General features: G+C 39.9%; 3 protein-coding genes and 1 long non-coding RNA gene across 17 annotated transcripts in view; 2 read left to right on the top strand and 2 right to left on the bottom strand.

Annotated features, from left to right (window-relative positions):
- Positions 1–252: 252 nt before the first annotated feature.
- GTSE1 (G2 and S-phase expressed 1) lies at positions 253–10,266 on the bottom strand. 2 transcript variants are annotated; one of them, XM_064422094.1, is made up of 11 exons: positions 10,188–10,266; positions 9,450–9,533; positions 8,827–8,890; positions 8,147–8,750; positions 7,105–7,255; positions 5,595–5,972; positions 5,349–5,421; positions 4,696–4,944; positions 3,349–3,547; positions 1,640–1,780; positions 253–692 (listed from the first exon to the last, which is right to left on the bottom strand). In XM_064422094.1, the coding sequence occupies exons 2-11, from the start codon at positions 9,526–9,528 to the stop codon at positions 609–611; spliced, it is 2,022 nt and encodes a 673-aa protein (XP_064278164.1). In that variant the 5' UTR covers positions 9,529–9,533; positions 10,188–10,266; the 3' UTR covers positions 253–608. The 2 variants fall into 2 exon arrangements, with proteins under 2 accessions (XP_064278164.1, XP_064278165.1); XM_064422095.1 differs by lacking the exon at positions 10,188–10,266 and adding an exon at positions 10,055–10,151.
- Positions 9,619–15,919, top strand: LOC135301742 (uncharacterized). Of its 10 annotated transcripts, XR_010363469.1 has the most exons (4): positions 10,597–10,611; positions 13,193–13,301; positions 13,615–14,039; positions 15,263–15,919. It is a non-coding gene; the product is annotated as an uncharacterized LOC135301742 (long non-coding RNA). The 10 variants fall into 10 exon arrangements; XR_010363473.1 differs by lacking the exons at positions 10,597–10,611; positions 13,193–13,301 and adding an exon at positions 9,619–9,634; XR_010363470.1 differs by lacking the exons at positions 10,597–10,611; positions 13,193–13,301 and adding an exon at positions 10,191–10,292.
- Positions 15,920–19,479: 3,560 nt separating this feature from the next.
- TPRKB (TP53RK binding protein) lies at positions 19,480–21,669 on the bottom strand. Its single transcript, XM_064422102.1, has 4 exons — positions 21,391–21,669; positions 20,852–20,974; positions 20,390–20,566; positions 19,480–19,597 (listed from the first exon to the last, which is right to left on the bottom strand). The coding sequence occupies exons 1-4, from the start codon at positions 21,529–21,531 to the stop codon at positions 19,511–19,513; spliced, it is 528 nt and encodes a 175-aa protein (XP_064278172.1). The 5' UTR covers positions 21,532–21,669; the 3' UTR covers positions 19,480–19,510.
- The window catches only part of ALG10 (ALG10 alpha-1,2-glucosyltransferase), a 50,359-nt gene continuing 44,125 nt past the window's right edge, over positions 21,624–27,857 (top strand). For 3 of the 4 annotated variants that reach the window (XR_010363464.1, XM_064422099.1, XM_064422101.1), the window contains exons 1-2: positions 21,624–21,885; positions 22,084–22,281. Coding sequence is in view for 3 of the 4 variants with exons in the window: in XM_064422099.1 (XP_064278169.1) it covers positions 21,721–21,885; positions 22,084–22,281 (363 nt within the window). In the remaining variant the exon portion in view is untranslated. Of the gene's footprint in view, positions 21,886–22,083; positions 22,282–24,087; positions 25,644–27,857 lie in introns of those variants that run through there. The other variant, XM_064422098.1, reaches the window with a different exon arrangement.

Raw genomic sequence — 27,857 nt, 5'->3', positions numbered from 1 at the left:
CCTTCCCTTGCTTCATGTTATCCCTCAATAAGCCACAGTTTCTCCCAGCTGGGGGCTGGGACTACGACTAAATCATCTGGCAGTAACAAGTGTTATCTTCTCCTTGCTGTTGATTTATTGACTGGCATTCAATGCTAAAATGTTTGTTTCCAAATTTGCTACAGGACCCTGAAGTCCACTAGTTTTTAACCTATATATTAGCATTTGTTAGTGAAACACTAGAAAAGTCCACACAAATCATGCAATAAAAAGTTATTTTGTACAGGTTTAGCAAACAATTATTTATTTTAAATTAGAACTTTGTTGTACATAGAGAAATCAAATGACAATCGGTAAGAAGTAAGGAGACAGGCTTCCAATTCAGAAACTGGAATTACAATTCCAATTTTTTTGCCTTAGAGCAACATAGTTTAAATACATCCATTGGAGCACATCCATGAACAAAACCATTATGAGAGTGACTGTATCAAGAGTGTTAGAATTCTATCTTGTTAATGCAGTTCATCAGACAATCTACAGCCATCTTCAAAAAGTTACACAAATGAGGAATAACACCAAAACCACTTCAAAGATCACAGTTGCTAAGAATTCTTCATTTCAGTTCAAATTCAGAACTTCAGTAGAGGGGAATCCAGATTTTCTTTGTTAACATCAGGGCTCAGAGTGATAAGAGGAGAACTCAAATCAATTAGCTGAAAGAAAACCAGAAAAATTTAGCTAGTATTCAACTGTTGTGCATAGCTACTAGCAGCTATGATCTCTATTATTCTCAAGTACCTTTCTTGTTTAGGGTTCTTATTAGTATCTAGAGGACAAATACAGAAACACCACACTCAAGCTTTTGTAATCAGGTTTTTAAAAACACGCTCATTCTTAGACAAGCACAAGCTTCTCAAAAGGAGGTTATTGCCCATACTTGAAAACCTCAAAGCCTTTTCTAAGTTTCAGTACTGTGCATATTGTAGTGACAGTGCCATCCAGACAGGACACAGCACTTCTGAACTCCTCTGAATGTGCACCCCAAAGTCAGAGTTCTGCAATACTCCTGACAAAATCTGAAAGGCCTGGTACTCAACAGAGCCCAACTACACCTTTTGTCAAAGGCTGCATCCTCACAGTCACCAGCATTCATCTGACAATGATCTAAAGGCATCTACCTTCAAGCCCCTAATGTACAAAAATGCTTGGAAAATTTAGAGCAGATTCAAACAGCACACATCTTCCAACTAAGGGGAGGATTTGGAGAGGAGCTAAACAGGAGAGGGATCCCTTCTTTTTTTGATTAAAATGAGCTGTTGCCAAGAAGTGAAAATGTGCAAGAAAGGTCAAACAAGAATAAGCATACCAACTCTGCTCAAGACAACATTCACTTCCTGCTTCAGAACAGTTTTATTCTATAACAACTGCTTTAAGAACTAAGTTCTTTCTGCATCCCCCTTCTCCGATTTGCAGATTGCTTACTGAGCTCTAGTTCAGAACACATTGTTTTTAAACATGACATTCTCTTAAGAGCACCTAATTACATATACCATATTGAGCTAATATTAAATAATTCCTATAGTATTGTGGAACTGCTTTGAAGACAGGTGACATTTTTCTGCTAACATAACTTGCACCAGATGAGTTGAATAAAGCTTACCTTTATCTGCCCAGATAACACAGGCTTTGCAGAAGTAATCTTACTCACTTCAGGAGTATTGGAAAGGTCAATCAAAGGTCTACTTTCACATTCAGAAGTGTGTGGGAGGGATTCTTCTGCTCCAATATCTAGCAGTAAAGCCTTTAAAAAAAAATTGAGGTTTTCTCCCCTGTTCAGCAAGTTGCCTTCATATACATTAAGGCAATCAATTTAGCTTATACATCTTTAATAATCACAGATCAGGCTTAATTTACAGCTTGGTATCTTTCATGCAGGGTTAATTGCACAGTGTAAAATCCTCAGTTTCTACTCTGGCTAGCATCACAGGGAAAACACAAGGAAGAGAGATCCCTTGGGGCATAAAACAGTTTTTCACTTAAAAGTATAGTTAAGTTTAAAACAGAAGATTAGTAACCCTCTTAGTACTTAAATGATTTAACTACAATTACTGTACAATGTTATTTAGCCATATAAACTATTCTCTACAGCTTCACACTCTAGTTATCCTTTTGTCCAGTTTAACTACCCCAAACATGTACTAAGCAGTTCTGAAACACATACACCACCAAGTAAGCTAACAAGGAACATAGTGATAAATTAACATCAAGTAATTAATCCACATTATTCTAAACCTCAGTATATGTGAATCAATAGCCACTTTGTCAGGTTAATATTTCAGAACAAAAACCTTAGTCCTTTCTTCTTAATGCCTGTGGAGTGCCAGCTTTCAACATGAAGCCACTACATTCCTGAGAGAGGGGAAGTGTTCACTGAAGGAATTACTTGACACTGAAGTGTACTGTTAGATGGACTTTGGGGTTTAATCCTCCCTCACTGTATGCAGATTTGTGCTCCTTTTACGTGACTGAATTTATAGCTACAGCAGTGTTTTGGGTTTGGAGGGTTTTTCTAATCCCTGGAGGAGCTTTATGACTGCAACACAAACTGCCCTGCAATGTTACTTTTCTAACTGAAGCTACAAGGATTTCACAGTACTCTTCCAAAAGTGGAAATTAAATATACAATCTGCAAGTACTTGACAGTGCATTTGAGATGGGAGCACAATGGAAATACTGAACATATGATGTTGAGTGCTAAATATAGGCACTAGAGGGTGCACATGGTTACAGCCAGTTGGGCACCACAACATAAAAAAAGACATTGAGCTATTTGAGAGCATCCAGAGGAAGGCAGCAAGGATGGTGATGGGCCTGGAGGGGAAGCCTTACCAGGAGCAGCTGAGGGCACTTGGTCTGTTCAACCTGGAGAAGAGGTGATGAGGGAAGACCTTATTGTGGTCTTGAACATCCTCACCAGGGGAAGCAGAGGGGCAGGTACCAATCTCTTCATTCTCATGATCAGTGACAGGACTCAAGGAAACATCATGAAGCTGAGTCAGGGGAGGTTTAGATTAGGTTTTTCACTCAGAAGGTGGTTGGGCACTGGAACAGGCTCTCCAGGGAAGTGGTCACAGTACCAGCTTGACAGAGTTATAGAAGTGTTTAGTAGGATTCCTGGAGTGCCCTGTGCAGAGTCAGGAGCTGGACTTGATGGTTCTGATAGGTCCCTTCCAACTCAAAATATTTTATTATTTCATTATTCTAACATATTTTAACTTCATGTATACTGAAGTGGTTTCCCTACTTATCCCTTATCTTGAAATATCTCAAGCACTTAGTTTTGTAGGAAAATATATTGTCATTTCTTACCTCAGGTTGTTTCTCTTCAGCCACCTCATTTTGTACTCTAGCCAGCTCATTTTGTACTCCTGCCTCTTTTAATGCATTTTCTGCTCCTTCTGTAGCAGTTTTCTCTGGTGAGAAGTTAAGTACAAGAGGTAGCACAGCTGGAGGAGACGTGTCATCTTCTGAAGATGTCTGTGTCTTACTCTCTTGTTTCTGTTTAGAGCTAGGGAAAAAAGCAACAGAGATAATTGAGTTCTTTAATCAGCATTAACTACTAAAGACAGAAAAGCCAATATCTAACCTCATTGTCTCCTTTTTTACCCCAAGCTTTAATGACCAAAAGGCTTCCCATATTTTTATCCAAATAAATGCTAGTTACCCACAAAATACAAAATACTTCATTCCGCAGAAAAAGTATAGCCTACTCATGAAAAAAAAAAAGGGATGACGAAGAATTTAATCTTACTTGACATTTCCATCCAGCCTAAACTTCACACAAGGTATTTCCGTTGTTTTTTTCTAAACTTGGAACAGCTAGCAAAGAGGCATTGATTTTGTGTATCACTAAGCAGACAACTTCAGTCCCTGCTGAAAGAAAGCACTGACACTGGCTGGAGGACCAGAGGCTGTAATCTGATTACTATGATAAAGTCACTGTAGACAGAATAATTGTTTCCTTCAGAGGAAACACTATTTGAGACATTTGGCCTAAGTAACATGACACAGTTTTTTAGCCATGAATCATTCCTATGTAACACAGTTCCTCTCCACCAGCCACAAAACAAGCCTGCATACATATACATGGCTCTTATCAGAAGATGCTGGGTGAATAATATGAAGAAGGCAACACCACTTCCACAGGGGGGGAAAAAAATTAAAAGGTAATTAAAACATAAGTAAAACTGCTCAGAAAATAAAGTTCAAGCCAAGAAAATCCTTGGCTTTTTGACTGGTGCTTTACAAAGTGTCATTTTATGGACAACTGGCAACAATATAAAACAAAAGTTAAAAGTAATATGCATTTTAATCAGCTCTTTCTCTTCATCAGAAGGCAACAGCCAAACAACACCAGAGCATCAGACACAAGTCTTAAATTTTTACCTTGTTCAAGAAATACAATTTCCTATTAAAGCTGTAATTCTTTAGTGTTAGATACTGACTCACCTCAGTATGGCTTATACCATTTTACCAGTCACAAGTCATAAGTTTTTATTAGGCCTACACAGCTTTTCTATGCTCAAATGGTTTAGCATTTAGCAGGGGCCCTTGAAACCCACGAGTCATCACTTGAGTTCACTAAGAGGCAGTTTGCCTACAATACTCATGTAAAACATGGAGATTTCATTTCATACATGGAGATCTCTGTCTTACCCAGCTGTGAAAGTCTTTTTGGTAGAAAAGCTGAAGCTCTGCCGAAGAGATGCAGCACGTGGAGAAGCTGGCATTCTTGGAACAGTCCTAGGAGTCACTGCTGGGAACCCCGAGATGCGGCGCACAGGTGTAGGCAGGCCAGACCGCCGCAGGCTGGCCGGAGTCATGGGGGCAGACTTCTCAGGAAAACAAAAGCTCTGGAAGGCCTTATCTTCTGAGGCTTTCAGAGGAGTGCTGACTGCCATGGCACTAGGAGAGGAACACGCCTTAGCCAATACCTTCTAGAAACTGTTTGAATAATGCTCTTCCACCAAACAACAGAAATCCATTTCCCTTTGGTCAGTAAGGGAACAGTAGTCACCTTAAGGTTGATAATCACAGCATAGTAAGGGCTTTACTCGATCAGAATTCTTTTATTAATTATTTTAGTCTGTTTAGCACTGCAAAGAAACCTCTTCTGAATAGAGTGGGAGGGTTATTTGGTTTAGCTTTGGGTTTTGATTTGTTTTAAATCAGTTCCAACAGGCATCAACATTTCTAACTCAGCAGCTCTCAAGGGACAATGAAGTTAGAACTCCTCAAAGACTTGTGACACCCAACCATGTTGCATGCTAAGGATGCCTCAGTGCATTTGATTTTCAGTGAAGCCCTACCTTCCAGGTGTGCCACAAAATGTTAATCCAAGAGATGGTCTTGCTTTTGGTGCCAACTTGCTTGGTGTTGCATCTAAAGAGAAAGTTTTTGTTAATTGCTATCAGATTCATATTTATTTCTTTTATAGCAGTTATCTTTCAGTTAAATGTGGACAGAAGTGTAATGAAACAAGTAACAAGCCTTCAGGGCAACATTTACTTTTAATAACCAAAGCAGAAGACAGGTCATACAAAGTATGTGCTTACCTTGAGTCTTCACAGGAGCCTTAGTCTGACTTGTAGAAACAGACAAAACTCTGGCCTTGGGCTTTGGACACAGGCTTCCTTTTGTTGAACTCCCATCTTTATTCTGTTGACATAGCTGCTGCAGGCTGGAAACAGAGCTTGGTCTCCGAATTCCACTGCCTGCAGCCTCAGATGATGCTGCAGAAGCTGAAGATTTAGCCAGGCTTATGGCACTAGGTATTTTGGGAGTACTAGCTGATCTCACTTGCTTCCTGGATTTCTCAGTATTGGCAGCCTGCAGAGATGACACTGTGGTAGGTCTGACAAGGGCCAGCCTGCTTGTGCTAGATGAAACCTTAGAGCCACTCACACCAGCTTTTGATGACATGCTTGATTTTCCTGAAATAGAAAGTTGTACTTCTATAGGTTTTGACTAGGCAGAATAATTATACTAACACAGGAAAGAAAAACAGTTCAAGTTTAAGGAGAATATACACAACTACTGAAAATGTATTCCTCAAATTCTTTGGCAATTTTATTTTATAGTCTTCTCATCAAATTCCTGAATTACTGCAACCAAGTGAAAGAATATTCTTCAAGGAATGCCAGAACAGCTTGCAGATTCAAATGACTTCCAGCACTTACTCCCAGCAGAGCTGGCTCTGTTCCCTTCAGCAACCTTTCAAAGAGGTAAGTTTGAGTTACACTGATTAACACCACAGGCTAAACCACCACACAAGCATATTTCCCAGACTTCTGTGAAGTTCTTACTTTTAGCCTGTAGGTTACTTTCATTAACAGGATGAATCTTGCTTAGACAGTTCTATTGCATAAAATAGTTCATACTAAGCTTTTAATACTAGTTATTAATCTCCCAGAAAGAAGGTGCAAAATAAAAATTGGCTCAAACTTGGTATTTTGATAGATGCACAAGCACTGTAGCCCTCACATCTGTCAGTACTTCTAGGAGACTATTGTCCTGTCCTTTGAGGCTTACCAAAATGGTTAAATTCATGGTCTCAACACAGTACAAGCCTCTTGGCTGTGTTATCTCCCTAAAGGTGTTTTTCCCATGAGAAAAGCTCATCCTTTATTTACCCTTACAGACCCATGGAATAATGCCTCCCACCTTCTTCCCAAATTTCAGTTGTTTTGGTGTTTTGTTTTTTAATTCCAGTCCGACAAGCTCAGAGCATTCAGAAGCTCATGTTCTTGGCTCTAATAGAGGAGGTCATGCATAAAGGAAAGAATTCCTGGGGCATTGATTCCTTTCTAGCTCTGTCAGATGCTCACATGTAGGCATCAGGTTTGTATGAATTGAGGCAATCTACAAATTATGGATGTCTAACATTAATCTTTAGTCCACAGGGATTTACTGGGCTAGCCTAGAAAATTTTATTCTCCATAGAAAACACTTCTTAGAGCTTGAATGTACTGAGTACCATTAAAACATTTCCAAATCCAAAGTCCAGAAAATGCTTAGCTATTTCAATATTTATTTGTGGCACAAATCTGTAGTAAGAGCAATTACCTTTTATGCCTATAGGAGAAATTGGTAAACTTGAATTAAGACTTGAGTTCATGCTGGAAACTGTTGATGAAGATGATGATGATGTAGCCTTCCTTGGGAGACCACTGGCAACACGAGGACATTTCAGATATGTCATCTTCCTTAAGCCAGGCTGAATCAAAAGAAAAAAAAAAAAAGAAAGCCCTGTTTAACACATTATTTTGTCATTACTGGTCTTGGTATTGTTACTTTTTACTTGTGAATTTTAGAGGAGCTCTTTAACTCAGATCACATTTTAAGAAGTGAATTTTCTTAGAGACAGATCATTGTGTCTGCATTATTATACAGAAGTGAAACATCAGTTCTAGGAGGCAAACAGCTATTTTATTCCTGCCACAAACTTAAGTATGGACTTAAAGGAAGTAGACAACAAAAAGAGTCAGCCCAAGCACTAGAATGTCAGAGTCCTGTTATTTCTACAGGTGATGGTTCTTGAGAGGCCCCTGCCACATCTTCAGTAAAATCTGTAATACATACTAGAACCTATGCTAGAAAGTGTAGAGCAATAAAATCCAAAAGATATTCTATCAAAAGACTGGGATTGGTGCTCACAAGGTCCCTAACACAACTATTTCCTTGCTATGCCAGGATACATTCCCATGGACAAGGATTAAATAAAGCCACTTTTACACATTAAGTATAAAATTACACATGAAGTGTAGCAGTGTAGTAATTTTACCAGCAACCCAGCAGTGTCAGAAACCAGTTAGAAGCCAAGAATTATAGTATTCACAAAACCAGAATGCAAAAAGAAATTGACTTGCAAAAGAAAGGATAAGAATTGACTTGCAAATGCTCTATACTGTCATAATAGACAAGTAACCAAATTGTTACTATACCATAGCACCTGCCCTCATTTTTTGTTCTGTATGTTTTCTGACTAAGGATTTTATGAGGTAGAGAAGCACCAGAAGATTAAAGTTTGCTTTTGAAAATAAAAGGTTAAATATTCCTAAAGCACAGACTTCACTTGAAGAAAATGTTGCCCAGAACCTGACTTTACCTTGTCAATTGTCAACAAATTACTTTTTCCAGAAGCAGATGATGGTTTTGCCATTGGCAGTTTGCCAGTTGCCTTTGTATTTGTTTCCTTAGTTTCCTGCTCCTCTGACAGGGGCAAACTGGCATTTCTTGTAGGAGACACACAAATTTTAACAGGGCTTCTGTTAGGAGGAGCAGGGAGAGCTTGTGCTTTGCCGTCGGACAGGAGTTTATGCGAGGCCTTCTGGAAACAAGGTGGCAGCTGACACGCCGGGCTATCCTGCACACAGTATGTATCCCTTTTAACAGGCCTGGGAGTTACTTCTATGTTTTTGTTTCTCAGTATCTTCAGCTTGGACTTTGAGTCCTCCACAAATGTTTCTACAATCTTGTTTTCCTGTTCTTCTGATTGGCTTATTTTAGTCTCCTTGTCCTTGCTTCCAGTCTCTATTTGCAGTGCCAACAAATGAGCTTCTTTGAAAATTTCCACAAATTTCTCTCCTTGAAGTGGGCTCCACATGAGTTTATCATCAAAAGCAGACACAGACTTTTTTGCTTCAATACTGGCAGCAATACATCTTTCTTTGTGTCCCACAGGTCCAACAAAAACTTCATCTTCATTTCCACTACAAAGAAAAATAATTTAGCCCAGCACCTTACATGCACCCATTCTGAAGGGTTTACAGGACTTACATAACTTACCTTGTTGAAGAGAGTGAAAGGTCAAAATCAAACTTTTCATCAGTCAGAAGAGGAAAGTCTGAAACTATAAAAACGATTCTGTCACAGCATGGATTTGCAATGAAAATCATTGCATTATGCTTTGACAATTTAGTGAGTGATGTCAGCTGGCAAAAAGCTTTAGCTACCAAGTTTAAAATGTTAAACTTAGTAAAACATATTTTAGGTCAAAGAAATTTAAGGTACAATTGTGAACATGATCATGATTGTGAGATGCCCAAATATTGTCAAACAGCTTAATGGCAATTTCTAAGCAGCTGTAACAGCAACATGGAATGCAGCTTATCAGCAGCCTCCAGTCAAAATAAATGAGAACACGTAATCTAGAGCTATGTGACAGTGCATTTGTTCCATCCATCAGTGCTTTTCTTTTTCAGGTTACCACAGAATAGTAGCAGGAGCCAGTGAATAAGATTACTTTCCTCATCAGTTATATATACCCTAAATAAATCAGCAGCTGATGGATGAGGGAGGAGCTCAGATTAGATACACAGCAGACAGACAATGGCTACTGATCTGTGCTGGCCTAACCTACAACAGGGGATACACCACACAGAGAACAACTTCACATGTTCTCCACCTACCACTGGTTGTGCAAATATCCAGTTTTTCTTCCATCAAATGACTCAGGCTATGTACTGACATATCTTTTTTTTCTTCCATAGTACCTGGAAAATATAAAAGTAGACATGCAAGAGGTTTAAAAAAACCCAAAAAAACCGAACAACAGGGTCACATATGTTGATGATACTGCTGAATTAGTGAGGAGGTAAATATTCATTTTGAAGACTCTCATATTTAGGGACTGCCACACAGAATCACAGAATAGTGAGTGTTGGATGAGACCTCTGATGATCATCTAGTCCAACCCCATATCCAGACAGGGTCATGATATGTATATCTATATCTATATATATATATGTATCAATCCCATATATATAGGGTCTGTGTAGTCTGGAGCAGACTGGAGGAATGCCTCCAAGGGGGTGAGGAATATCTCCAGAGAGGGAGATTTCATGACCTCCCCGGACAGCCTACTCCGGTGTTCTGCCACCCTCCTATTCACGCTGAAATGAAGCTTCCTGTGGATTAGCTCAATTTAGTATTGCTACTCATCCTGTCGCTGGGCACCACCGAGAAGGTGGTTTATGGGGTGCCACACAGTTCACCATCCCGCCGACCGCCCCACCTCAGCCGAGCTCGCACAGGTCCCCCCCCCCTTCCCCGACGGGAAACGGGGAAAGGCGCCCGAGCCCCGCGCTGGGGCTCAGGGGAAGGGCCCGGCCGGTGCCTGCTCCTCGGCCGCCGCTCCCCGCGCTCACCGCTCGCCCCTCACGGCCGCCGCGCACGAGCCGCGCCGCGCGCCCGCCCGGGCTTGGAAAGCGCGCCCCGCCCACGTGATGCGCCCCGCGCGCCCTCATTGGCAGGTTCGAAAGGCTACACGGGCGCTTCCGGTGCATTCTGGGATTTGTAGTTAGCAGGGCCCCCAACGGCTGGGCTGCGCAGGCCGCTCCGGCCGTCCTCGGCCCTGGCGCGGCTCTGGCCGTGGTGTGTCACCCCCGCGGGCCGTCCTTGCTCGGCCCGGCTTGCCTGGCCTGCCTCGATAGCCGCGGTGGTGGCTCAGCCTCAGCCTCAGCAGGGTGTGGCATTGCCGAAGGTCTCGTATGAGGCCGTGCCGGTTGCGGCGCGGCCTGCGCGCCCGTTCCTTTGGTTTCCGTGACACCTTTGCTGGATGTGGTTGTCCTGGTAGCTTAACTTTAGAAATGAAGCTTGGACATAGGAGGAATTTAATCACAGAAAGCATGACTAGACATCGGAATGGGGTGCCCGGGGCGGTGGTGGAGTCACAGTCCTGGAGGTGTCCCAGGAAAGGCTGGATGTGGCGCTCAGTGCCAGGTGTATTTGTCAAGGTGGCGTTCAGAGGTTGGACTCAGAGGCCTTTTCCAGCCTAATAGATTCTGTGATGTCCCCTTCTGTGAAGGAGATATATATCTAATCCTAAAGTGGCATAAGGAATAATGAGATCCATGGATGTCAGTTCCAGCCACAGACTGTTATTATCAGTCCCATTAAAGCAGCCTGACTGTTAGAATAGTTTTAAAAGTAGAACCATGTTCATAAAAATACTAGGAAAACACCACTCTTCACATTTCTTCCAACATTTAATGCTGTGCAGTGCTTAGGGTTTTCTCTTCATGCATGCATGGTATGAGAAATTGAGTTCCAGTGATGTAATCTGTTCTAAGTATTTTTAGATTACTAAATCAACCAGCTGGAATTTATCAGCTGAATAAGAATAGTTAATCATAACCTGCAGATTTTCATATAGATAAAATACTCTCTAATCCTCTCTCCAGTTGACCATTTGTCATTTTTTTTACCTTTCGTGGAGCCCCACAAGCAGTATGTATGTGACAGTATGTATGTATATAGAAAGTGTCCTATATATTGGCAAATATGCACAATAAATGGCTGGGACAGACAGGTTTTTGCTGAAAATTAACATGCTCACCTCACACTTCTCCCTCCCTTGAAATGACCCAAGGAGTCCCTCCTGGCTGGCCGTGGTCAGTTGCATGGGGAACTGTCCAGCTTAGTTGCTTGTAAAATAGGACAATCCTCATTGTTAAGGTTTCTGTCTTCCAGCACTTTACATCAGAATTTTCTACCTGTTTTCCTCATTGCTCCTTGAATTACTCTTATGGATGTAACAATTTCAATTTATTGGTTTCTTTGACTTCTTTCTATTCAGTTTCATGTCATTATAATTCCTACCTAGTCTGTTTCACTTTTTTCTCTGTTTTCAAGACTTCATTTCCTTTTATAAAAGTAAATTCTTCATTTCTTCAAAGGAAATCTTGCAGTTTCAATTTTGGAAAGGTGTGGTCCATTTCCCTGCACTTCATGTCATCCCATGCCATTTGATTGTTTTCCCTTTGTTGCAGATTTTTTTTTCTTTAAGTGTTTCATTTCATCAATTTCTTCTCCTGTCTTTTTGTTTGACTTCATTCCCTGATTTTGGAACTTTAGTAAATTTAATTTTGGAAATTTTGAGTCCTTTTCACTGCACCTCACTTCATCCCAATCAATTTGGTTGGAGTCACTGCATTCCCAAATTGTCTTTTTTTTTTTTTAATTGCATTTTATTTTATATTGCATTTCCCTTCTAGAGTGTTTGTTACACTTTCTTCTCTGTTTTCAAGATTTCATTGTTGAAATTTCTGAACCAAACTAAAAAAATTAAAATGGAATGGGACGATATGAAGCGCAGGGAAAGGGACCAAACCTTGCTTGTTTGGTACTGTTGGTACTTGTTTGGTACTTGAATTGGTACAGTTTGAAATCGCGAGATTTTGAAATGAATGAAAATGAAACCTCAAAGTCAGCGAAAAAAGTGAAACAAACGGACTGGGGCAGGGTTACAATGGCAAGAAATTCAATGGTCAAAAATAAAGAAAATTCTGAAATAAAGCTATTGACATCAAGTGTGGGGAGATGACATGAATTGCTCCTGTTTGCATGCCTTTTGTAGTTGCAATGTCCCTGAAGTCCTGAACTTTGTGCTTTTCTCAGCCCTGAGCCTGACCCTAACCCTAGGTGGAACAGTAAAAGCAGGCTGCCACTGAGGCTGAGGTGCTGAGCAGAAACCTGTGCAGGGAGCAGTGCTGGGGCAGTGCCATGCTCCCCTTGGCAGGCCTTTTGTAGTTGGAGCGTTCCTGGAGCAGAATACAGCTTTTATTGCTGCATCTATCCATGTTTATGTTATTTGAGAAAACCAAATCCAAGGGTTGTAACTTCCTGTATTCTCAGGATCAGGTCTGAAAAAACTAGAACTGATACAAGTCTGTAATTCTTTACTGATGTCAGAATTCCTTCTTCCAAGTCATTGTAATATTTCTATTTTCCTATATTTAATATATTACTAATAATGAAGAATGAATCTTTGTCCTTGGTAGCTTCACTGGTTCCGGTGACACAGTTTTAGTCGCAAACTCAGTCTTAATTTTCTGGGTGTAAGTGATTCTTCCAGGACATATTTGGAAATTACTAGTTGTTTTAGTAAAACTAAATGAACCAGTTTTATTTATATAAAAACATAAATGCTGTAACCAGGACATATGTGAAGGAGAGGCAAAGGCCTTTAGAAATGCAGCAGAACTACAAGTTGAGATTTGTCTTAATAGCAATTATATGTGACAATAAGCTGAAAAGTAACAGTTAAATGAGAAATACAGTTATTTTAAAGATGATGCAATAAAGTGTTTTGGGAAAGAAGGGTTTTGGTCTGTCTTTATAAGTTGCAAATTTAAATGTATTTGTTTACAAGCCCTACAGATCATTACAGGGGCATTGAATTGGTTATATTAAACCCACCATTAACCCAGCTGATCATGCAAGACCCAGCTTGGGAGAAACTGCATTGGCACAGCCTCTTGGTAATTAATGGCTCCAGGTGGTCACGGAATAATGGGATGTATGACTGTTACTAACCTTGGATATCAAAATGTGGCTTTTTGTGGTGATATATTGCTTATTGACTGCTTATTGAATGTGATCATATTATAAAAGTCAGTTTTTTTGAAAAGCTTCTGCTTTTTTAATAAAAAATATTTGAGTATTACAGCATATGTAAGTGATGGTGGCTTGAAATTTCAGTCAAGGCAGTTTAAACCAAATTGCAGTTGTAGAAAGGAACTAAGTTTTACCCCAAAATAGCTTGTGATCTAATAGAAAGTAATTCTGTTACAGCTCATCCTGCATTTTTCATCACTACCACCCTCCATCTGTGCATTACTTGTGTTGTTATAAATTTGGCAACACTTCAGCAGCGAGCTACTGTTTATAACTAGAGATCCCAGCAGCTAAAAGAAGCCAGTCACTGGGATTACTCATAACTTGCCTTGTGAACTGCTCAAGGGAATTTCTTGAAGAACTGTGTCAAAATCAGCTTTAGAAACCATTAATTTGAGAGCTTTCATTGACACATAAGAAATGTTCTGATATTACTGTTGGTCAAGTTGGTGGGCGTGGAAAGAAGATTCTTTTTGTTGGTACTGAGAGAAAATTTTCTCATTTTGTGCAACGAAACGAGAATAAGCTTTTTTCCTCTCTGCAAGAAGAAATCTGACGCAGTGGGAACTCAATCACCCAGCCACCATGAATGCTTGCAGAAGGTAAGCTGCATATACTGCATTCCCCTCAGGCAGGAATAGAAAAGCAAACTATTGCCAGAATATTCCTCTCGTGGTCTTCACATGATGCTCCCAAATGATCATGAACTGTGTTATTTGATTTGCAGCTACCCATGACAGATTGTCCTGATAAAAATGTTAAATGTCTAATTCTGTAATTACCTTCTGTAAAAGCTCAAGGGCAGAACTTCTGGTTTATTGATTAATTCCCTTTTGGAGATTACATTTCCTAGTCTTTCAGTTTTAACAAATCAGTTTTGACAGCTCTCTTCCAAGTGTGCCTAAGTATGTAATTTGTGGTTTAAAGTTTGTTTTTACTCATAAACTCTATCTGTGCTGACATTTGTGGTAATCTCTACTCTTCTGTCACCGTAACAGCAGGAACACGTATGAACCAGACCTGCAATACATCTAATCCATCTCAGACCCTTCCTAACGAATGTGAAAATCACAAGCTAGTTAATCTCCTTCTGGCATTCCAGTTCAGATGTAATTGTGCACATTAAACACTTCTTTTCTCTTTAAAAAATTAAATAAAAAAAGGCAAAAGCAGCAGGAACAAGGACTTAGCACTGGGGCTTAGCAGGCAATTTTTGGTGAAGATCTGGAGGTCTGTTGCCATAGGTGATACTTCTAGTTTCAAACCCTTTGGGAAAGGTGACAAAGCAATGTCAAATGTTACTGCAGAGAATCCTGCAGATATGCTTTATGTAGTTACTCCTGACTGGTATCTTTGCCTGATGAAAACCTTGACACAAGTCCCCTCTGCAAAGCAGAGAAAACATGCCAGAAGAGGATGGGAAGATCACATGCTGTGCTTATCCCCATACATTAAAACTTTGAAAACTGTAATTTTTTATTTGAACCCTGCCACTTTCATAATATTGCAAAATGAAAGGGTGTGTTTTTTCTCTGATCTGTTATCAATAGTGAGGAGTAAGAACACTGTTTTTCCTCTGACAAGCCCATATCCAGTCACTGTGCCTGTCAGTGGGAGAGAAATACCAAATGGCTGGTAAATGTTTTGCATTTCCAATTATAGAAACTATTTTATTAGCTCCAGACAATCTGAAGAACTCTTTCCCAAATCTAGTCAATGATTCAATGCACACTCTGGATTTCATTACAAACACTACACAAACACTAGGGAACTCTTAATAAAGAAGAATAATTTTTAACCTTGATCTTGCTTTTTGTTATGTCAGGATCCATTCTCTCCGTGCTCACAGACAGAAAACTAATGGAAACAGAAGTGAGAACTGGCACAGCACCTCTGGGTTCAACCACCAGCATGGAGATGATCTTGTTACAGTCCACACCCTTTACACAGTGATCATCATGATCCTTCTAGTGGCACTCTGGGGAGCCTGGTCAAGAAAGGACTCATCCTTATAGCAGCAATATTGGAACTTTCATTGTCAAATATTTAAAGAGGTATTTGTGTCAATTATTAATACTCAAGAGGTACAAAAAATGGTCCCAGCGTATTTCAGTTTACTTGAAACTGCTTAAATGCTTGCTACTTGTGGAAGCAAATCTATGAAGCAAACCATGTACAGAACATAATTTTGTGAATAACAGACACCTGTTTGACCTGTACACATTGATATTACCCTCAGCCTTCATGTATATGAAACTTTAAGCATGATATTCTAGAAAGAAGAGTTCAACTTCTGTTTTATTGGTCAATATTTTTTATGTCCATCCCAGCTTTCCATTTGTGAACTTGCTAAGTCTCTACCTCTGCTAAGTTTGCCTGTCCCAATCCATGGTAAAACATACACTACAAGCAGGGAAATAATCTATTGTGTCACAACAAGATAGGAAAAAAAATCAATAAACCCAGCTATTATGTTGGCAAAGGAAGATCACTGAGAAAGTGAAATTCTTATCTCCGTTGCTGAAGAGAGTTCATATGGGACTTGCATCCATTATCTTTAATTTATGGTAATGACTTTGTAAACTCAGGAATAAAATGATGAAATAAGCTGCTTTTGTGAATCCTTTGTCACAGAACCAGCTGGCTCAGTCTCCATCTTGTATGTATTTATCTGCAACCACCACTTGCTTTTCCATAATTCATTAACATCTCATGGCAGCACCAGCTCCTACATACACCAGCCCATCACTGATGGGGGGTGTTCCATACTCCCACATTTTCAAGGAAGTAACCCCACTCAGACAACCTGCAAGTTTTCTCAACATAGAGCCATTTGGTAGTTTCTGTTCAGCTCTGTTGGTTGTCTACACCTGATGAGCACACATCAGTGGAGTGGCAGCTCTGAGGGACGGTGAGTGTTGGAGACAATAATCCAAGCCTTGGGAGATTAAACTCAGCTTAAACCCCAAATTTTAGCATTGCCTAAACTAATATACAGTATCCCAATTAAAAAAAAAACCAAACAAACAACAAACCAACCAAACAAAAAAACCTCAAAAAATTCTGCAAGATATTTAGACATTTTACAGACTCAGATACACATTTGTAATTAGGTAGTACCTGCAGACAACACAATTCTTAAAGTATCATGTACCCTATTTTGGTATCCATCCATAATCAGGAGGGCTATATAAACTGAAATGTCTCTGAGAAGAGCTCCAGGAGTGTTAACAAAGGTGAGTGTAGCACCAGAGACAGCGGTGTCAGCTCTCAGCAGGCAGTGAGGGGGTGGAGTTGGTGTTCCTCCACGGATGCTGCACTCTGCCAGCATTACCCCACCTGTGCAGACACCCTTGTGAAGACATCACCTCAGCCTGCTTTAAGTGGGAGCAGTGCTTTCATGATGCTCCCTAGAGAACAGCACACAAAGCAATACTTAAGAGATGATTAGCACATTAAATACATGGTCACAGAACATAGGGACCCAGCCATAAAACGTGTAGGATGAACATTACAAGTGAACACAAAAGGATGGGCCCTCCCTTGTCAATATACGTTTGAAGTACACCAGATGGGAGAGGGACCTACACATTCTGACAGCACCACAAAACCCCTGGTGATCAGGGTTGTGGGACAGGCAACAACCTCAGTGTGCTGGATGTCAACCACAAAATCTCAAATACACCCCAGCAAGGGAAAAAAAACCCCTAGAACAATTGGCCACACATCATGATGTAGTATTTAATTGTTAAATTTATAAATTCTGCAGGTATAATCCTGCCTCTGAAGTACTGGAGGTCCAAATAATATATTGAAAATACTTCAGTTCCCTCTTTCACCTTGTGATAGAGGAGATGAGGTATAAAAGTTTAGAAAGGACTGCTGCAGAACATTAAATGTGTTGAAAAGCATTTTTCTTAAAATTTTGCTTTCCTGGAAAACAGACTTAGTTGATTTAACAGTAACATTAGAGATCTAAATTAATTTTAATGTGTTCAGAAAAACAACTGTATCTTTGCAGGGTGAACAAAATCTACTTTTATTACCAGTTTTTGTAAATAACTCATTTAACTTGGATAATGCAACTTCATCTCGTGAAAACCTGTGGTCTTGCAGGGGATAGTCTTCAATACAAAGAGACTCAAATCATCTGCCTGACTGAATGACACTGGAAACGTCAGCTCCCAAAATAATTTCCTGTAAATCTGCCCATGGAAACACCTCATTTGGGTCTCACAATAAATCACAATTTAACTTATGTCAACAGTAACGAGCTATTTAATGTCTCTACACCAATGAAATAGGTGGAGAAGTAGAAACTGGGAACCCAAGTTTGGAACTTGTGTGTCAAAACTTTTATGCAGCAATCATTTTATTACTATTTCTCCTGTACTAAGACTGGACAGATGTTTTACACGTGTTCAAAAAAGGCAGTGGCTTAAGTAAGCCTTTCTGCTGTTATTTTAAACTAACAAAAACATTGTAGTTCAGCCAGTGAACCTTATGATATAGTCCATGTACCAATGGACAGGTCAGAAAAGGAAAACAAGTCTCTTATTTTCCATGGTCATTCTCAGCTGATGTGACACGCTTTTGTTTTGAATGACTCAAATCCTTCCAAGCTCCATTTTTCACTACTGCCTCACATTTCCCTTTAGAGAGGATGATGCATTCTGTAAAGCCATCCTTAAAGCAAGACGTCAGCACAGCCGTTTGTCTCTAATCCTTTGATAAACCTTGTAATTCCCTTAGTACTTCATAACTAAATTTGCCATTGGTTTGGTTAGTAAGATGGTATTTGTACTTCTTTGTTTTAATTAAGGGAAGACTTAACTGAAATCATAATGCAAAACTGAAGCTGTACATTTCTGTATTGAACACAAACAAAACCAGGTCTATGTGTCAGTTCGCCGGTCTGTTTAATGGACAGGACAACATTTCAACTCTAAGACCCACCTCTCCTTCAAAATGTGTGTGTAAGAATGCAAGGCATTCTCTTCCAAAGATCTTTTAAGTATACAAATCATAATACATCAGAAAACATCAGGAAAAAAATGCAGACAGCTATAGTTTTATGCACATCTCAGAAAAACAGTACAGCATAAAAAAACCCAACAGTATGGATTTCTACTTAATTAGGACAGTAGTTAAACAGAATGCATGCATGTGATTAAATGATGCACATTCACAGCTGTTGCACCTGGTGACTACTGGAAATCAATAGTCCTCCTAGATCCCTTTGATGGCCTTTCCTAGCAGTGGTTCAAAAAAACAAGTTTTATGTCCTGTAAGAATACTATGTAAGCTCTATTGACAATCTAAGTGGATACTTAAACCTATGATGCAAATTTGTCTGCGAATTCTGCACCTGTAACGAGGCCCTATGAGTTCAGCATCACCATGCATTAACCAGTGTCATCAAGTAAAAGTTCCTTATCCTTTAAAGCCAGCAACGGATGACATCAGACTATGGTGCATACACCACCACAGCATGATCCACACTGACCTTATTCTTCACTGTACACATCTCTGATTTCCCTGCTCCACACTGCCACTGGCTGGCATGGCACCCCTCTGCCCCTTCCTGTCCTCAAACACTGGGCAGCAACTCTATCCCAGGAGCACAAAGAGAGAGATGTTGCTGATTGTTTATGGAAAATTTCCTCTTTCTAGTCTATCAGAAATACTTGGGCTGTAAAGATGCCTTTTCTGGCAGTAATCTTGTTAAAAGGATATCATCCATTGGGTTGCCAAACTAACTAAAACAAATCAGGGCACAGTTAGTAAAAATGATTTACAATGTTTGAACTCTCTGTGGGCTACCAAAACATTTGACAAAAAGACAAAAGTAAGTACACATTTCCAAGCCTTTTGTTTAAGTTCAGCTTAAAGTACTGCCAACTCTCCCTTGTCAAGAAAAAAGACCAAAATGTCAATGGCAAATTGTGCTTGGCATGCTCTCTGTGCTTAGAACACAGCTCAGGTTACCCTTGTGTCCAAGCCTGGTTAAAGCTCAGATGTTATCACACTACTCAGTACTGCTTCACTTCCTGTGAAATTTATTTCCACCTTGTCACAAAACATCTTTTGTTGACATTCTGCAAACAACACTATCCAATAAGGTGCCGATCTTTTCTTCCTGTGGAGTAACTTTGTACATCTGCAGAAAAAAAAAAAACCAATAAGGAAGAAAAAAACCGATGACATACCTTCTAAAACTGCATACACAAGAAAAGATTATTCCCCTCTCCCCCACTTTTATATTGGAAATTCCTTGTGACTGCAAGACAAAATTTGGACTGAAGCAAATTCTGAAACTGCAAGAATAAGGAAAGCTACAAAACTTAATGAGAGCAGCACTTTTAGCTCCATATGTTAAATGCTATGATTTTCCAATTTTCTTCATATGTTTCCTATCAATACTTTGACAGACATGATAAAGATGATTTAAGTTACTTGAATTTTATCACATGGAAGACATATCTATTTAATATATCTATTTAACATATGGTAATCTGTTAATAGCATATATGCCCCAAGAAAGCTCCTAAGAGCTAATTATCCTGTTTTTAACCACTCCTACTGGGACTACAAAGTACTTAAGTTTATGAAAATGCTCTGGACTGAATTTTTTAATTAAATTAATTTTTGCCTGAAAAAAAGGAATCAAACGTTCTTGGATGATAAGCAGCAATCAGAAATTTATTTTTATGGTCTAATTCCCTGACAATATTAATAATTTGAAGACTTAAATTTTGTGATGTTAGGGTGTGAGAACTAAAATTTATTTCAACTAAAAAATCTAAGAAATAATTAAGGGCTGCTTAAAACAAGTTTTCAGTTGTGCTAAAGAAATACAGATCCTAAGTTATTTATGTCTGTTGATATGTAATCAGACAACTAAATAAACTGTCCCTTTTCTCCATGTCAGTCCTGTCTTTTGGCTACACACCTTTTTAACTTTGGCAGTGTCTGTTAGCTGGGGAAGTTCATCTAGGGAAACCTGCTGGCCTTCCACCTGAGATGCTATATCTGCCAGGTTTACGTTTTTGTCTCCATCCACCACCAGCACAATGAGTACTGCTGTGTCGCTGTCTGAAATGCCAAACTTTTTAAATGCATCTGAAATCTGAAAAAAGAGAAAAAAAATATGAGTCACTTTCTCACTACATATAAGGAACTTTTAAAGTTACTGTGTCAGATACACCAAGAGTATAAATTGACAGACATTTTACATTAATGGAATTCTGACAAGCTACAAACCATAACAGCATGTTAGTGTTATTAAAAATAACAATTAAAAACTTCTACTAGTAGCTACGTAGAGTGTTAAAGGAATACATTTACTTAGTTTGGCTGTGTGGATCTTAGCAAGCTTTTCTGGCAAAAAAGAAATTTTTTCAATAAATCTTACATTGTTGCTTGGTGAAAGGCTGAAAATAATTTCTGCATAGAGTGTTCTGGTCTTCATTTTACCTATCTTCTGTAGATGCACTGCTTTGTTAGCTGCCACAAGAATCTGAAAAGGATCTACAATCTGTAAAACAACAGAAAGAGTTATACAGAATTAACTTACTGTTTTGAAGTCTGAAAAAAACCCTGACCACTTCATTTTGATAGCCTAATTCTAACAAAAAAAAATACTAGATCCTGAAATTATGTATGGGTTAAATGGGAAAAAAGGCACCGAATAGTAGATTTTAGACAGCATTAATTAATTAGCACTAGAGTTTACACATGAGGCAGATTTAAACTCCACGAAGCAGGATGTGAAATTAATCAAAACAGTGTTTTTGGCCTCTGTTTCACAGAGTCGACCCCTTGCGCCGCGGGGCACGGCAGTGAAATCGCAGGAGGGCACTCGCGCCCGGCCCGCAGGACGCGCGGCGCGGCTCCAGTGGCCGCGGCTGCCACACGGGCCAGCCTGCCGAGCTCCCGGGAGCACGCACTCACCATGGCAGGGTTTATCAGCGCCCCGTCAATGGACCCTTCCATGGCCTTTTTCCGCAGAGCAGCGGCGTTCTTCACGTGCTGGAAGAGGAGCAGCGTGACGCTGCGCTCCGGGAACAGCTCCAGCCGGTGCGTGCGCTCCATCCGCCCGGGTATGGGCTGTATCGGCCGCTCGTCCCGTGGAAAACAGCGCTAACAACACGCGGCCCCTCACACCGGGGACTCAGCCCTTCCCACAGGCATCCCCCGTTTCCCGGCGCCGCGTCCCTTCCCGCCCGGCCCCGCCGCCCCTCCCCGGAAGGGCGGCCCCGGCGCGGCCGGCGCGGAGCCGGCATGGAGCGGGCCGAGGCCTACGGCTTCTCGGGCGCCATGAGCGGCGCCTTCCTGCTGTCGTGCCTGCTCTTCGCGGCCGTCAGCCGCCGGCAGCGCGGGCCCTACATGGACGAGGTGTTCCACATCCCGCAGGCGCAGGCCTATTGCCACGGCCGCTTCCTGCAGGTCAGGCAGGGGCTCGCCCTGGCAGCAGCACCGCGGGGGTGGCGGCTGTGGGAACGCGGGTTTTGTGGCGGGTGGAGCAGCAGCCGGGCAGGGCAGGGGTCAGGACCCTCGGGGCAGCGGTGCCAGGGGCTGTGGGAGGCCGCGGGCCCAGCCGAGCGGCCGTGGAGCGGCTCGCTGACGCTGTGTGTCGCTTTGCAGTGGGACCCCATGATCACCACGCTGCCCGGCCTGTACCTGCTCTCGGTGGGAGCCGCGAAGCCCGCGGCGTGGCTGCTCGGCTGGACGGGCAGCGTGGTGTGCTCCGTGGGAATGCTCAGGTTCATCAATCTCCTCTTCAGTGCTGGGAACTTCTATTTGCTCTATTCACTTCTCTTCAAGATCCATCAGAAGAATAAGGTACGGTCAGAGTAAAGCAATTTAATGCACTCGTAGAAGCAACTTTGATGGCTTAGTGTATGCTCCCTTCACTGCATATGTGAGGTGTTCTCAGTTTTATCTAACTGCGAGTACCACCACCAGTTTGGCCAAGAGGGCACATTCCTATTCTCTAATTTATTTTAAATATTTTTTTTTTCTCACACAAGGTGCAGTCCTCTAAAAATTCATTCTTGCACATAAATAGAAGGAGTCCTGTTGAAATAAAAGTTAGTAGATATGCAGACTTAATATCCAAAGGTCTGGATGCTCATGTCGTTGGAATTGCTTAAGGGTCCTCACAAAACTGGAACAGCAGCTCCTCAGCTGCTCTGTGAGCAGCCCGTGTCATTTAAGGGGATTTCTCATTTTTCAGCTGCAGGCACTTGCATTTGGCCTTGATGAATTTGATCACATTTTGGTTACCCCATTCCTTCAGTCTCTGTGGGTCACTCTGGATGTCACCTGTGCTCTTGAGCAAAGGGCCTGGTCCTGCTCATACAGTGTCAACTGCAGACTGGTGACAGTGTACTCCTGCTGCTTTCTTGTCTTTGATACAGCCATTAAAGAGGACAGGACCCAGTACTGCTCCGCTGGAACTTGGGTTGTTACTGTCCTTTGGGTGGAGTGTAACCAGTTCATCATCCAGCCGGTTTTTATCTGTCTAGCTGTCCCCACATCCAGACTATAACAGTTCAGCTTGCTTACAAGAATGCTGTGTATTTAAAAATCTGAAGCACCACCACTGGGTGGTATTCAGATTCAGTAAATAAATTGTTTTAGTGGTTAGTGGCCTATTTAAAATCCTGCCCATTAGTAAAGTTACTTTGTTTGACTTTTAACCTTAAAACGTTTTTTCCTGTTCCCTGATAAATGAAGGATTCCTTTACTACAAAGAAAATTGGTGTATTTTCTTAGAGGTAATCTCTTCATTTTTAAGCAAATGATAACACTGTACAGAATTAGATCAGATTAAATAAATGGTTTCCACTTTTAATTTTATACTTTAAAGTGGAAAAAGAACAAGTTTCATGATGGTAGTCTAAGCATTTTGTTATCCTTTGACATTTCTTTGACTTCAGTGTTTTCTCTATTCCTCTTCCTTGTGAGGTCATGAGTGGCTGTTTCACTCCACACTACATCATTCAGAAATACCATGCAGCATTTTTTAATGTTGTGATTTGTGGTGGTGTCATGAAGAGGTTTTGACTGCATGGTCTCCTACCTTTTTTAAAATTTATTTCCCGATGCATTAATTATATGATAAATAATAAAAGCTGCATCAAAGATCAGAAACTTGGAGTTGACCTCTCTGTGGACTGGGTTCAAAAGAGTTGATAATAGTGGCACAGAATGGTGCTGTCACACAGATAAACAGAATCTCATGGTGAGATTGCAAGGGAATAGACCATTGATTTTATCTTCTTCTGCCCATTAATGGAGCCTTTTTATCCAAAGTATGGGAAAAGTTATGCCCACCATGATTTTAATACCACAGATATGTGCACACCTGACATGTGAAAGAAGTTGGTGTGTTTTCATTGCCATCTTTTTAAATCACCTGCAGTAACATTCTGTGCTTTTCACTTGGATTTTAACATTGTGTAACTGTATTAACATAGCAGGATCTTAAGAAAAACACAGCATTTGTGGAATAATGGAAACAAAGAACATAGGAGCTGTTATATTGTGTTAATGGAATTCTCAAGACTTATACTAGTTTTCTTTTAATATACTATTTAATTTTATTGGACATTGTCTAACCACATTTTTCTGCTTCTTCTTTAGGCTGTGTCTGGTTTCCAGAGAATCTTGTCTGCATTAACTCTTGCAGTGTTTCCCACTCTTTATTTTTTTACGTTCCTTTATTATACGGATCCAGGATCAGTATTTTTTACTCTTTTTTCCTATTTAATGTGCCTTTATGGTAACCATAAAACTTCTGCTCTCCTTGGATTTTGTGGCTTCATGTTTCGTCAGACAAATATTGTGTGGACAGTTTTTTGTGCTGGAAATGTTGTTGCAGAGAAGCTAAATGAAGCCTGGAAGATTGAGTTGCAGAAAAAGAAAGATGAAAAGATTTCTTCCAGGAAAGGATCATTTTCAGATTTGACCAGAATACTGCAGTTCCTTGTTGAATATCTCTTGTCACCCAAAAATTTAGTTACGCTTATTGCTTTAACTTGGCCATACATCATATTAGTATCTCTCTTCTTTGTTTTTGTCTTCATCAATGGTGGAATAGTTGTTGGTGATAGAAGTAGCCATGAAGCCTGTTTGCACTTTCCTCAGCTGTTCTATTTTCTGTCCTTTACTGGTTTTTTTTCATTTCCTCATTTACTGACTCCTACTAAAATCAGGAAATTCCTTTTGTCGTTGCGAAAGCACCCTGTGCAGTATAGCTTAGTGACTGTCATCTCTTTATTCCTGATCTGGAGATTTACCTATGTCCATAAGTATTTACTAGCAGACAACAGGCATTATACATTTTATGTCTGGAGAAAAGTGTTCCAAAGACATGAGCTTGTAAAATACCTGTTAGTTCCATTCTATATATTTGCTGGCTGGAGTTTTGCTGATACGCTAAAATCAAAATCGATATTCTGGATCTTAATGTATTTTGTATGTTTATTAGCAGTCACAGTTCCTCAAAAATTGCTAGAATTTCGTTACTTTATTTTGCCATTCTTAATATATAGGCTCAATATTCCATTTCTGTCTCTATATAGACAACTTCTGGAGCTGGCTTTTTATATCTTAGTAAATGCTGTAACTCTTTATCTTTTTCTAAATAGAACATTCCAATGGGAAAATAGTGATGAAGTACAGAGGTTTATGTGGTGACTTTTTTTTGATACTTTCATACCTGTAGGAAAACACAGTTCTGTTTCAGGACTGGACTCTGGAAGGAAACAGTATGTTTTGCATCATGTAAGGACTATTTTCCCTAGCTGGAACTGGGAAGTAAGCTCTTTGCTTATATTGTTGCAACCAAATGCAAGATCTGTTATAATGTGAAGATACTCCATATATTGAATTTATGAAAATTTTAAAATTCAATATGAGGGGAAATGTGAGAACAACTTTCTGTAATTAATGTAAAATCAGGGAGATGTTTACTTTCATTTTCATGATAATAAAATATAACATGCCTTTGAAGTTAAAATAGTTTATAAGTATTTTTCAGAGGTTTCTCTTTTACAAAAGAAGGATTTCAGTCTATACAAGCTTTTTGTTTATTTATCTCTCTGCATATTTATTCCTTAAATCAGGCCATTTCCTTCTAGGTTTACTAGTGGTCAAAGTATTTAACCACTATTAAAGTACAGTGTTTTCAAAGCCTCCTACGTCTCACTGAATTTTCATTACTTTTTTGTCAGTAAAGGCTTACATTAGTTTTGTAAGCAGAATGGGCTCTTAAACCCCTAGAGAATTTTGAACATTTTATTTCAAACTGATATTCAGAAAACACAACGGATGCTATGTGTGTGCACCTTCTTTGGAGGAGTAAGTGTTACTGTACAATAAAGCATAAATGGCAGTTGGTAATGTGACCTCTTAGGAAGGGAGCAGTTTACAGGTGTCAGACTGCAACGTGCAGTGGATTGCAGCCCTCTTAAATAATTGAGCTTTTATGTCCTGTGGTTCTGTGCTCTCAGGTTTGTGCTGAAATCGACTCTGAGTGCACTTCTGAGTTGCACTGAGTGTTTCAAAAATCTTTGATGTGTAATCTTCAAGAAGTACTAATGGCATTATTGAGCTATTCTTTTAAGTATTTTTCATGTTTAATGGAACTTGAGTATATATTGTTTGACAAGGGTGAAATGCAATGTATGTACACATGTATGTATGTATATATATTTAAAAGCATCTGGTGTGCACTATCATCAAAGTAAATGAAGGCTTTAATAGTTCCTGTAAGTAAATAACTTATATTAAGTCTCAAAAATATTTGATTGCTACAGTATGTGGCAGGGGAGAGTGATCTCCAAAACTTCAGGCACTGTGTAGCTTCTTTCAATTCATTATTGTTCTGTAATGATGATACTTCAGCCAGATCTGTGCAAGCATAATATTATTGCCACTCAAGTCGCTTGGAATTAGAACAGTTTATCAAGAGGTCAGTTCTGGAGAGTTACAGGCTCAGGTCAGTACTGTTAGTGTTTTCTTTTACACCATGAGGATCCCTGTCCTGGCTCCAATTCCTTCCCTGTTCTAGCCTTGTGATGGGTGTGGTGAGCTCAGATTCTGATCAATGCCTCTACAGCCCTGTTTCTCCTAAGGAAACCTCCAGCCACTCTCAGTGAGTGGGTGTGTTTGTATTGAATTGAGGATATTTGCCAGGTTGCTTTTTGCTTCTTGGCCTTTTGCCAGCCTGGTAATTTGTTGTCAGTGTGTACCACAGGGAAAGCCATTTTCAATCAGTCCCTATTTGCTGCTTCACATTGAAGGGACAAAAGAAACATGAAATGGATTGCTTTTGAAGAAGTCAGTGTGGTTCTGGCAGGGTCCAGGATGATGTGTTGTGATTGCAGTATCACAGATATGGGAGGGGAAGTCTTGTGTGCTTCTGCTTTTTGTTTTAGTATGCCATGCCAATAAAAAGATAAAGAGCATTTACCTGCTTAAGTACAATTTCATTTGTGCCCGGAAATACTGAGTTGGAATGGTAACATAGAAAGGCATGGTGCTCTGTCTAGTGTTCCAAGCTGTATCTTAGATCCAAGCTTTTTGTCTGTTTTTATCTAGGGGAGCAGGTGTTAATTCCCTTGAGAAAAAAAATTCCTTTGCAAAGATCCTTGTGTAGTCAACAGGTGTTTTATCCAATATGTCTTTTTACTGGTTCAAATTCATGATCAACTTTGTTGAGAGACTGTTCATCCTTCCTATTTTTAACAGAAGTAGCAGTTGTGTTTCAAGTGAAAAGAACCAGCCTAAATATGTACAATTTTAAAAACAATTTTACAGCTTTTTTTCGTTGTTATGAAAAGTGAATGTGACACGTCCACCAAAATTTAGAGCACAATACCTTTCTAATGAGCTCCACCCAGGAGACACTAGAAATGTTACACATAGATGTTTGTGACCTGTTGGGGCTGTTTAATCAGTACTATGAAATGGCATAATATTTTATAATGGAATTTGTCACTATATTTACAGGTTTCAGTTGAAAACAATGTTTAATATATTTTGCTCATTTGAAAGCAGGTTGAGTTGATAAAAGTTTAAATAAAGAGGGAAGTTGATGAATTACTAAAGTATGAAAGGAGAATGTATTTGTAGAATAAAGCTACATTTTCATTTTTGCCTATGAGGCTGAGGGTGTTTGCAGGTAATATTCAGTGTTAGCCAAGTCAGCCCAGAAATCACAGAGGCATTATATTGTATCAGAACTGGTCATAAAGAATGGTCTCCAAATTCCATTATTATTTCCTGTTTTAACAAATAGCAGTAACACTGTTGAAATCCATTGAAATACATAGTATTTTGCCCCTGAAATATTTCCATTGTAGTTGTTTTAAATTTGTTAGTTGTTTTCCTTAAAGACATGCAAAAAG

The sequence above is a fragment of the Passer domesticus genome, chromosome 5 (assembly GCF_036417665.1).
Source record: "Passer domesticus isolate bPasDom1 chromosome 5, bPasDom1.hap1, whole genome shotgun sequence".
Lineage (NCBI taxonomy): Eukaryota > Metazoa > Chordata > Aves > Passeriformes > Passeridae > Passer > Passer domesticus.
This window is presented reverse-complemented; position numbering and strand designations above follow the sequence as displayed.